Raw genomic sequence first — 12,377 nt, 5'->3', positions numbered from 1 at the left:
AGCTGGTTGAGAGAATGCCAAGAGTGTGCAAAGCTGTCATCAGGCAAAGGGTGGCTTCTTTGAAGAATCTAAAATCTATTTAGATTTGTTCAACACATTTCTGGTTACTACATGATTCCATATGTGTTATTTCATAGTTTTGATGTCTTCACTATTATTCTACAATGTAGAAAATAGTAAAAATAAAGAAAAACCCTTGAATGAGTAGGTGTTCTAAACTTTTGACTGGTACTGTGTGCACAAACTGTTACGTCTGGGAAGCATGCGGACACCTTAAGCCACTGAGTATCCCTCACCTGCAGTATGCATCTATAGATATCTATACCATCTCTGTCATGGTGTCTACCTGCAGTGATGGGCCCTCTGTGGCTTGATGTGATACGTCTCTATAGATATCTATACCATCTCTGTCATGGTGTCTACCTGCAGTGATGGGCCCTCTGTGGCTTGATGTGATACGTCTCTATAGATATCTATACCATCTCTGTCATGGTGTCTACCTGCAGTGATGGGCCCTCTGTGGCTTGATGTGATACGTCTCTATAGATATCTATACCATCTCTGTCATGGTGTCTACCTGCAGTGATGGGCCCTCTGTGGCTTGATGTGATATGTATCTATAGATATCTATACCATCTCTGTCATGGTGTCTACCTGCAGTGATGGGCCCTCTGTGGCTTGATGTGATACGTCTCTATAGATATCTATACCATCTCTGTCATGGTGTCTACCTGCAGTGATGGGCCCTCTGTGGCTTGATGTGATACATATCTATACATATCTATACCATCTCTGTCATGGTGTCTACCTGCAGTGATGGGCCCTCTGTGGCTTGATGTGATACGTCTCTATAGATATCTATACCATCTCTGTCATGGTGTCTACCTGCAGTGATGGGCCCTCTGTGGCTTGATGTGATACGTCTCTATAGATATCTATACCATCTCTGTCATGGTGTCTACCTGCAGTGATGAGCCCTCTGTGGCTTGATGTGATACGTCTCTATAGATATCTATACCATCTCTGTCATGGTGTCTACCTGCAGTGATGGGCCCTCTGTGGCTTGATGTGATACGTCTCTATAGATATCTATACCATCTCTGTCATGGTGTCTACCTGCAGTGATGGGCCCTCTGTGGCTTGATGTGATACGTCTCTATAGATATCTATACCATCTCTGTCATGGTGTCTACCTGCAGTGATGGGCCCTCTGTGGCTTGATGTGATACGTCTCTATAGATATCTATACCATCTCTGTCATGGTGTCTACCTGCAGTGATGAGCCCTCTGTGGCTTGATGTGATACGTCTCTATAGATATCTATACCATCTCTGTCATGGTGTCTACCTGCAGTGATGGGCCCTCTGTGGCTTGATGTGATACGTCTCTATAGATATCTATACCATCTCTGTCATGGTGTCTACCTGCAGTGATGGGCCCTCTGTGGCTTGATGTGATACGTCTCTATAGATATCTATACCATCTCTGTCATGGTGTCTACCTGCAGTGATGGGCCCTCTGTGGCTTGATGTGATATGTATCTATAGATATCTATACCATCTCTGTCATGGTGTCTACCTGCAGTGATGGGCCCTCTGTGGCTTGATGTGATACGTCTCTATAGATATCTATACCATCTCTGTCATGGTGTCTACCTGCAGTGATGGGCCCTCTGTGGCTTGATGTGATACATATCTATACATATCTATACCATCTCTGTCATGGTGTCTACCTGCAGTGATGGGCCCTCTGTGGCTTGATGTGATACGTCTCTATAGATATCTATACCATCTCTGTCATGGTGTCTACCTGCAGTGATGGGCCCTCTGTGGCTTGATGCTGCAACACTTGGGACATTTATAGATGACCTCTCCAGGTTTCAGCTGCAGACTGTCCATGTACTCTTTGGTGGCGTTGCCCTTAGGAACCGCCCCCTGAAGGGAGGGGTCAGACCAACATCAGAACACGAAGGACACAAACAGGCTTCAGAGACTATTCAATGTCCTATCTATTCTATACATGAAACAACAGTCTTTACCCTGAGGAGAGGAAACATCAATCTACATAGTCTTTACCCTGAGGAGAGGAAACATCAATCTATATAGTCTTTACCCTGAGGAAACATCAATCTTTATAGTCTTTACCCTGAGGGGAGGAAACATCAATCTATATAGTCTTTACCCTGAGGGGAGGAAACATCAATCTATATAGTCTTTACCCTGAGGGGAGGAAACATCAATCTTTATAGTCTTTACCCTGAGGGGAGGAAACATCAATCTATATAGTCTTTACCCTGAGGAAACATCAATCTATATAGTCTTTACCCTGAGGGGAGGAAACATCAATCTATATAGTCTTTACCCTGAGGAAACATCAATCTTTATAGTCTTTACCCTGAGGGGAGGAAACATCAATCTATATAGTCTTTACCCTGAGGAAACATCAATCTATATAGTCTTTACCCTGAGGAAACATCAATCTTTATAGTCTTTACCCTGAGGGGAGGAAACATCAATCTATATAGTCTTTACCCTGAGGGGAGGAAACATCAATCTATATAGTCTTTACCCTGAGGAAACATCAATCTATATAGTCTTTACCCTGAGGGGAGGAAACATCAATCTATATAGTCTTTACCCTGAGGAAACATCAATCTATATAGTCTTTACCCTGAGGAAACATCAATCTATATAGTCTTTACCCTGAGGAAACATCAATCTATATAGTCTTTACCCTGAGGGGAGGAAACATCAATCTATATAGTCTTTACCCTGAGGAAACATCAATCTATATAGTCTTTACCCTGAGGGGAGGAAACATCAATCTATATAGTCTTTACCCTGAGGAAACATCAATCTTTATAGTCTTTACCCTGAGGGGAGGAAACATCAATCTATATAGTCTTTACCCTGAGGGGAGGAAACATCAATCTATATAGTCTTTACCCTGAGGAAACATCAATCTATATAGTCTTTACCCTGAGGGGAGGAAACATCAATCTATATAGTCTTTACCCTGAGGAAACATCAATCTATATAGTCTTTACCCTGAGGAGAGGAAACATCAATCTATATAGTCTTTACCCTGAGGAAACATCAATCTACATAAACATCCGGTCTCCCCCCTGTCTTGTCTCTCCTTCCACCCCCCTGTCTTGTCTCTCCTTCCACCCCCCTGTCTTGTCTCTCCTTCCACCCCCCTGTCTTGTCTCTCCTTCCACCCCCCTGTCTTGTCTCTCCTTCCACCCCCCTGTCTTGTCTCTCCTTCCACCCCCCTGTCTTGTCTCTCCTTCCACCCCCCTGTCTTGTCTCTCCTTCCACCCCCCTGTCTTGTCTCTCCTTCCACCCCCCTGTCTTGTCTCTCCTTCCACCCCCCTGTCTTGTCTCTCCTTCCACCCCCCTGTCTTGTCTCTCCTTCCACCCCCCTGTCTTGTCTCTCCTTCCACCCCCCTGTCTTGTCTCTCCTTCCACCCCCCTGTCTTGTCTCTCCTTCCTCCCCCCTGTCTTGTCTCTCCTTCCTCCCCCCTGTCTTGTCTCTCCTTCCTCCCCCCTGTCTTGTCTCTCCTTCCTCCCCTTCAGTCTGCTCCCTCCCCACCCATCCAACTTCTCACCGGGTCTGACAGCATGGCCCGTAGATGCGAGGCCAGCGCCATGACGACCAGGAAGTTAAACAGCGCTCCGTTGATCACGGAGTACCACAAGCTCTTGTTTGGCAGCAGCATCACCAGATTGACCACAAAGTCAGCGTAGAGGACCAACAACCAGGTCACCACACCACAGACTATACCACAGCCGTCCTGGATAAACCACAGGCCGTCCTGGTCAGCCGGAGGACACAGAGGACCTGCCCCAGCCTCAGGGTCATTGTCAGCTGACAGCAGGGGTTGGTGCTGCTCTGTGTCGCGCTGCCGGTGGCCTGAAGACTGCATCCTGCACTGGAAGGAAGGGGAGGACAGAGATGGAGAGAAAAGGCATCAGAAATAGTCATTTACCAAAAGTCTATTTCACAGCTCCACAAAATAGTGCTCCACCCTTGCTGTGCTGTCAAGTCCATTAACGACAGGACCACAGGCAAACTATTGGACTTTATTTGGACTGAATGTGGTAGAATCCTTCTGAAGCTTCTCTCGGTCTCCCCGAAAACATCAGTCATACACCCAGAGGTGAGTCAACCTTGAACTCTCAACTCACAAAGCACAGGGCCCAGTTAGAGCCCTGCTGCCTGGTTCTGCTGACCAGTGCCTGCTTACTGGTTCCGCTGACCAGCGCCTGCTTACTGCTGGTTCCACTGACCAGAACCTGCTGCCTGGTTCTGCTGACCAGCGCCTGCTTACTGCCTGCTGCTTGTTCCGCTGACCAGCACCTGCTGCCTGGATCTGCTAACCAGAGCCTGCTTAATGCCTGGTTCTGCTGACCAGCGCCTGCTTACTACCTGGTTCTGCTGACCAGCACCTGCTTACTGTCTGCTGCCTGGTTCTGCTGACCAGCGCCTGCTTACTGCCTGGTTCTGCTGACCAGCACCTGCTTACTGCCTGGTTCTGCTGACCAGCACCTGCTTACTGTCTGCTGCCTGGTTCTGCTGACCAGCGCCTGCTTACTGCCTGGTTCTGCTGACCAGCACCTGCTTACTGCCTGGTTCTGCTGACCAGCACCTGCTTACTGTCTGCTGCCTGGTTCTGCTGACCAGCGCCTGCTTACTGTCTGCTGCCTGGTTCTGCTGACCAGCGCCTGCTTACTGGTTCCGCTGACCAGCGCCTGCTTACTGTCTGCTCCCTGGTTCTGCTGACCAGCGCCTGCTGTATCACACCTGGTACCACGTATCACACCTGGTACCATCACTACAACACAGGAATAGAACCAGGAATCAACCTGGTACCTGGTACCATCACTACCACACAGGAATAGAACCAAGCATCAATCTGGTACCATCACTACAACACAGGAATAGAACCAGGAATCAACCTGGTACCTGGTACCATCACTACCACACAGGAATAGAACCAGGAATCAACCTGGTACCTGGTACCCATCACTACCACACAGGAATAGAACCAGGAATCAACCTGGTACCTGGTACCCATCACTACCACACAGGAATAGAACCAGGAATCAACCTGGTACCTGGTACCCATCACTACCACACAGGAATAGAACCAGGAATCAACCTGGTACCTGGTACCATCACTACCACACAGGAATAGAACCAGGAATCAACCTGGTACCTGGTACCATCACTACCACACAGGAATAGAACCAAGCATCAACCTGGTACCATCACTACCACACAGGAATAGAACCAGGAATCAACCTGGTACCTGGTACCATCACTACCACACAGGAATAGAACCAAGCATCAACCTGACACCCGGTACCATCACTTCAACACAGGAATAGACCAGGAATCAACCTGGTACCTGGTACCATCACTACCACACAGGAATAGACCAGGAATCAACCTGGTACCTGGTACCATCACTACAACACAGGAATAGACCAGGAATCAACCTGGTACCATCACTACCACACAGGAATAGAACCAGGAATCAACCTGGTATCTGGTACCCATCACTACAACACAGGAATAGAACCAAGAATCAACCTGGTACCATCACTACAACACAGGAATAGACCAGGAATCAACCTGACACCTGGTACCATCACTACCACACAGGAATAGACCAGGAATCTAAGTGTCTCAGGACTTTCAGCGTGACCCCTAGCGTGTCGCTCCATCACATATTGTGTATTACAGGGGTTTTGAATGTCAAGATAATGATTTTAAACCCCAGAAAAGCTATTTTTAACAGGGGTGTGAAAGTGCTCTCTGGACAATTGTACACGGTAACACGGTAAGTTATGTTTCAGAACAATGACAGCATATATAGGCCTAGCCTAGTGTCAGTGCAGGTCACCACAACAACAACTAGCCTAGTGTCAGTACAGGTCACCACAGCAACAACTAGCCTAGTGTCAGTGGAGGTCACCACAACAACAACTAGCCTAGTGTCAGTGGAGGTCACCACAACAACAACTAGCCTAGTGTCAGTACAGGTCACCACAGCAACAACTAGCCTAGTGTCAGTGGAGGTCACCACAACAACAACTAGCCTAGTGTCAGTGGAGGTCACCACAACAACAACTAGCCTAGTGTCAGTGCAGGTCACCACAACAACAACTAGCCTAGTGTCAGTGCAGGTCACCACAGCAACAACTAGCCTAGTGTCAGTGCAGGTCACCACAACAACAACTAGCCTAGTGTCAGTGGAGGTCACCATAGCAACAACTAGCCTAGTGTCAGTGCAGGTCACCACAACAACAACTAGCCTAGTGTCAGTGGAGGTCACCACCACAACAACTAGCCTAGTGTCAGTGGCGGTCACCACCACAACAACTAGCCTAGTGTCAGTGGAGGTCACCACAACAACAACTAGCCTAGTGTCAGTGGAGGTCACCACAACAACAACTAGCCTAGTGTCAGTGCAGGTCACCACAACAACAACTAGCCTAGTGTCAGTGCAGGTCACCACAACAACTAGCCTAGTGTCAGTGCAGGTCACCACAACAACAACTAGCCTAGTGTCAGTGCAGGTCACCACAACAACAACTAGCCTAGTGTCAGTGCAGGTCACCACAACAACAACTAGCCTAGTGTCAGTGCAGGTCACCACAACAACAACTAGCCTAGTGTCAGTGCAGGTCACCACAACAACAACTAGCCTAGTGTCAGTGCAGGTCACCACAACAACAACTAGCCCAGTGTCAGTGCAGGTCACCACAGCAACAACTAGCCTAGTGTCAGTGCAGGTCACCACAACAACAACTAGCTTAGTGTCAGTACAGGTCACCACAACAACAACTAGCCCAGTGTCCGTGCAGGTCACCACAACAACAACTAGCCTAGTGTCAGTGCAGGTAACCACAACAACAACTAGCCCAGTGTCAGTGCAGGTCACCACAGCAACAACTAGCCTAGTGTCAATGCAGGTCACCACAGCAACAACTAGCCTAGTTTCAGTGCTGGTCACCACAGCAACAACATCTACTATCACAACTATATGTGGGTTAAGTACAGCCTAGGTATCTGACCTCATCAGAGCATCACCCCTAGTACAGCCTAGGTATCTGACCTCGTCAGAGGTCTCTTCACAGTTCAGACACTCATCGGGTACAAGACATTCAACCAGAGGTCTCTTCACAGTTCAGACACTCATCAGGTACAAGACATTCAACCAGAGGTCTCTTCACAGTTCAGACACTCATCGGGTACAAGACATTCAACCAGAGGTCTCTTCACAGTTCAGACACTCATCGGGTACAAGACATTCAACCAGAGGTCTCTTCACAGTTCAGACACTCATCGGGTACAAGACAGTCAACCAGAGGTCTCTTCACAGTTCAGACACTCATCGGGTACAAGACATTCAACCAGAGGTCTCTTCACAGTTCAGACGCTCATCGGGTACAAGACATTCAACCAGAGGTCTCTTCACAGTTCAGACACTCATCAGGTACAAGACATTCAACCAGAGGTCTCTTCACAGTTCAGACACTCATCGGGTACAAGACATTCAACCAGAGGTCTCTTCACAGTTCAGACACTCATCGGGTACAAGACATTCAACCAGAGGTCTCTTCACAGTTCAGACACTCATCGGGTGCAAGACATTCAACCAGAGGTCTCTTCACAGTTCAGACACTCATCGGGTACAAGACATTCAACCAGAGGTCTCTTCACAGTTCAGACACTCATCGGGTACAAGACATTCAACCAGAGGTCTCTTCACAGTTCAGACACTCATCGGGTACAAGACATTCAACCAGAGGTCTCTTCACAGTTCAGACACTCATCGGGTACAAGACATTCAACCAGAGGTCTCTTCACAGTTCAGACACTCATCGGGTACAAGACATTCAACCAGAGGTCTCTTCACAGTTCAGACACTCATCGGGTACAAGACATTCAACCAGAGGTCTCTTCACAGTTCAGACACTCATCGGGTACAAGACATTCAACCAGAGGTCTCTTCACAGTTCAGACACTCATCGGGTACAAGACAGTCAACCAGAGGTCTCTTCACAGTTCAGACACTCATCGGGTACAAGACATTCAACCAGAGGTATTGGATCTAGATATTGTGTGTGTGTGCTAACATGTAGACTTATGTATTGGACCTAGATATTGTGTGTGTGTGCTAACATGTAGCCTGTGTGATGCATTGGACCTAGATATTGTGTGTGTGTGCTAACATGTACACTGTGTGATGTATTGGACCTAGATATTGTGTGTGTGTGCTAACATGTAGACTGTTATGTATTGGACCTAGATATTGTGTGTGTGTGCTAACATGTAGACTGTGTGATGTATTGGACCTAGATATTGTGTGTGTGTGCTAACATGTAGACTGTGTGATGTATTGGACCTAGATATTGTGTGTGTGTGCTAACATGTAGACTGTTATGTATTGGACCTAGATATTGTGTGTGTGTGCTAACATGTAGACTGTTATGTATTGGACCTAGATATTGTGTGTGTGTGCTAACATGTAGACTGTTATGTATTGGACCTAGATATTGTGTGTTAACATGTAGACTGTTATGTATTGGACCTAGATATTGTGTGCTAACATGTAGACTGTGTGATGTATTGGACCTAGATATTGTGTGCTAACATGTAGACTGTGTGATGTATTGGACCTAGATATTGTGTGTTAACATGTAGACTGTGATGTATTGGACCTAGATATTGTGTGTTAACATGTAGACTGTGTGATGTATTGGACCTAGATATTGTGTGTTAACATGTAGACTGTGATGTATTGGACCTAGATATTGTGTGTTAACATGTAGACTGTGTGATGTATTGGACCTAGATATTGTGTGTTAACATGTAGACTGTTATGTATTGGACCTAGATATTGTGTGTTAACATGTAGACTGTGATGTATTGGACCTAGATATTGTGTGTTAACATGTAGACTGTGTGATGTATTGGACCTAGATATTGTGTGTTAACATGTAGACTGTTATGTATTGGACCTAGATATTGTGTGTTAACATGTAGACTGTGATGTATTGGACCTAGATATTGTGTGTTAACATGTAGACTGTTATGTATTGGACCTAGATATTGTGTGTTAACATGTAGACTGTGATGTATTGGACCTAGATATTGTGTGTTAACATGTAGACTGATGTATTGGACCTAGATATTGTGTGTTAACATGTAGACTGTGATGTATTGGACCTAGATATTGTGTGTTAACATGTAGACTGTGTGATGTATTGGACCTAGATATTGTGTGTTAACATGTAGACTGTGATGTATTGGACCTAGATATTGTGTGTTAACATGTAGACTGTTATGTATTGGACCTAGATATTGTGTGTTAACATGTAGACTGTGATGTATTGGACCTAGATATTGTGTGTTAACATGTAGACTGTGATGTATTGGACCTAGATATTGTGTGTTAACATGTAGACTGTGATGTATTGGACCTAGATATTGTGTGTTAACATGTAGACTGTTATGTATTGGACCTAGATATTGTGTGTTAACATGTAGACTGTGATGTATTGGACCTAGATATTGTGTGTTAACATGTAGACTGTGATGTATTGGACCTAGATATTGTGTGTTAACATGTAGACTGTGATGTTTTAGATGCATTTCAGTCCTCAACTAATAATGTTCTGTACTGTGCATCATGTCATGTTTCATGTGGATCCTTGGAAGAGTAACTGATGCTTTTGCAGTGGCTAATGGGGATCCTGATAAATAACAACACCAAATAATCTGGGCTGCAGGTTACCCTCAACATAACTGTAGTAGACAGACACCAGACCTGGGCTACAGGAGGCCCTAGCCTACAGGAAGCCCTAGCCTACAGGAAGCCCTAGCCTACAGGAAGCCCTAGCCTACAGGAAGCCCTAGCCTACAGGAAGCCCTAGCCTACAGGAAGCCCTAGCCTACAGGAAGCCCTAGCCTACAGGAAGCCCTAGCCTACAGGAAGCCCTAGCCTACAGGAAGCCCTAGCCTACAGGAAGCCCTAGCCTACAGGAAGCCCTAGCCTCTGTCTGTATGGTGTGTAGAACTAGTAGTATTTAAACTAGGTCTAATAGCCATCTCCACAACACACTAACCATATGTAACTCACCTCACAGTGTCCTCTTCACAATGACATTGAATTCTACTGTCTGTCTACTCCTCTGGTCTGCTGTGTTGTGGTGGAGCAGGGCAACATGGTTGGCTACAAAACCTCATCCAGGCCCAAATACCTGCGCAGATACACACACTGTTAGACCACGAGCCACAGAAGTGTGTCAGCAATGTGAGGTGGTGGAGTGCCAAGTGTGTGTGTGTGTGTATTCCCACAGATGCAACCCAGATCTGCACACTGGCGTCTATCCCTTCCACAAGAGCATATTTCCCTGATGGGGGCACAAGCACACATGTGGCTATGTAGCTTTCTCCCACACCCCTGTCTGGATGTACAAACACATTAAACTACTTGAGTCTAAAGGCCAAATGTGTCATTTGTGTATAATGTGGTCCAGGCCAGGTTTAATGTTAACTAGGCTGAGCATTTAGATGCCAAGAGTCACAATGAGCTTGCCCTGAATAACATAGTGTTATGACACTATAAAGGGAATGGGGAGCCTTTTAGGATGCTGTCATGTCTAGGTGCAGCTATCCACACAACAAAGACTAGAGAAACAGCACAACCGTGGCTGTAGTATCGGGTATCATTCAGTCAAGCTCCACCTTCCTCTGCAGTTGAGGAAACTCACTCATCTCCTAATAGTCCGGTCTGGTATGTTGTCTACAAAGCCTGGCTACCGTCACACCCATACACTCTTTAAATAGCCTAGACTAGCAGGCTCTTACATGCTCTGATAGTCATAACCTGTCACTGACTACTCACACATGCCACATTGTTCTGATCCAGTCCACATAGTCTCTTTTAGTTTACTGTGTTACGAGAAGAACACTGGTCATATCTGATCTACTAGCAATTCATTTGATCACTACTTTCTGAGGAATATTTATTATTGTTTCTTTAGTAGCTAACGTTACTAGCAACTCATGGTGTGAAACATGATTATTCCCCACAACAACATTCGCCAAATCTGTTTGAGCGACAGACACACAACAGCGGGTGTCTAAACGGATTAAAATGGTCAAATACAGTAGCTAAGCCCAGCTACAATTATTAACTACAGCAAATCATTCAAACAAATAAGAACGTCATCACTCTTCACGAGCCGTGATTAACGTTAGTTAACATTGACAACATTGACAACAACCGGTTGTTACACCGGTTGTTATTTTGCCCTAATTGACCAACAGTTGTTTCTAACTAAATCAAAGCTAGCTAGCCAGTTAGCATAACAATACCAAGATGTTTATAAGATGTTTGTATCTGTGACAACACTGCCAATTCTGTTAGCATAGCTAAGCTCACTGGCCAAACTAACTTAACGTTATCTGTCGCTTCTTACCACAATGTTCCTCGTTCGAGACCAGACGTGGATTTATGTCGTCGGTTACATTTTTATACGGTGTATTATTTTCATCCCAAAGAAAGCCACAAACAACCACCATCTCCTCTCTCTATGTTTCTCTCTCACACACACCAACAGCTGGATAAATTACTTCCGGGTTTAGCTTTTTCCTGATTGGGCGTTTAAGCAAAGCTGATTTATGGTCAAACTGGTTTCTGCATTGTCGGTACAGTATTTACGGTGATGCGTCTCTGCAGATGCAGAGTATTCATCGTTATTGCCTTTCGCAGAGCCACAAATATAACGAGACAGATATTTCACCGGATGTATAAATGTGAAGCATCCGCTTGAGGGTTTCCTCTCACTACCACATATGGTAGTGAGAGGAAGCCCAGTGGCCGGTAGTGGGAGAAGATGGAAAGAGATCATTTTGGCCGAAATTCTGCAAATGTTCTCATCGATGAAACAATTGATATCAATACAGTTTTCTGTTCCCAAAACTTCAATCTGTTACGAACAGAATGGACTAAGTTTTGTAGACCTTACCCTTTGCCAACATTAAAAAAAAAAATTGCGTTGTTTCGAAGGAGCGCATGGGCTAATTGAGATTTTACACACAAGCACTTCACAGAGTAGGCGTTCCCTAACGGAAATATGCTAATGTTTGCTAGAACGAGCAAATAGGATCTCGTTGCCTCGTTCTTGGCTCTGCCCCCTCCTTGCATGGCCTGCCCACTGTGACTAATTTTTCCCCATTGGAAACGACAGGCTGTGGTCTATCTTGGATTAATCATAAACATCTTTGCCAGAGCTGCTGCTTCTTCTTCTTCTTCGGTATCATGGCATTCACACGTTGTTTGTGCATGCTGCCAC

General features: G+C 45.7%; 1 protein-coding gene across 6 annotated transcripts in view; it reads right to left on the bottom strand.

The window, feature by feature from the left end:
- LOC116359614 (palmitoyltransferase ZDHHC7) overlaps positions 1 to 11,786 on the bottom strand; it is a 33,017-nt gene extending 21,231 nt beyond the window's left edge. The window contains exons 1-4 of one of the 6 annotated variants that reach the window (XM_031812586.1): positions 11,502 to 11,786; positions 10,157 to 10,277; positions 3,611 to 3,934; positions 1,810 to 1,934 (exon numbers count right to left, since the gene is read on the bottom strand). In XM_031812586.1, coding sequence (XP_031668446.1) covers positions 1,810 to 1,934; positions 3,611 to 3,928 — 443 coding nt within the window. In that variant the 5' untranslated portion in view covers positions 3,929 to 3,934; positions 10,157 to 10,277; positions 11,502 to 11,786. Of the gene's footprint in view, positions 1 to 346; positions 944 to 1,809; positions 1,935 to 3,610; positions 3,935 to 10,156; positions 10,278 to 11,501 lie in introns of those variants that run through there. The other 5 variants (XM_031812587.1, XM_031812591.1, XM_031812588.1 and 2 more) reach the window with 5 other exon arrangements.
- Positions 11,787 to 12,377: the final 591 nt, after the last annotated feature.

This window comes from Oncorhynchus kisutch, unplaced genomic scaffold, assembly GCF_002021735.2.
Source record: "Oncorhynchus kisutch isolate 150728-3 unplaced genomic scaffold, Okis_V2 Okis03b-Okis08b_hom, whole genome shotgun sequence".
In the NCBI taxonomy this organism is placed as follows: domain Eukaryota; kingdom Metazoa; phylum Chordata; class Actinopteri; order Salmoniformes; family Salmonidae; genus Oncorhynchus; species Oncorhynchus kisutch.
This window is presented reverse-complemented; position numbering and strand designations above follow the sequence as displayed.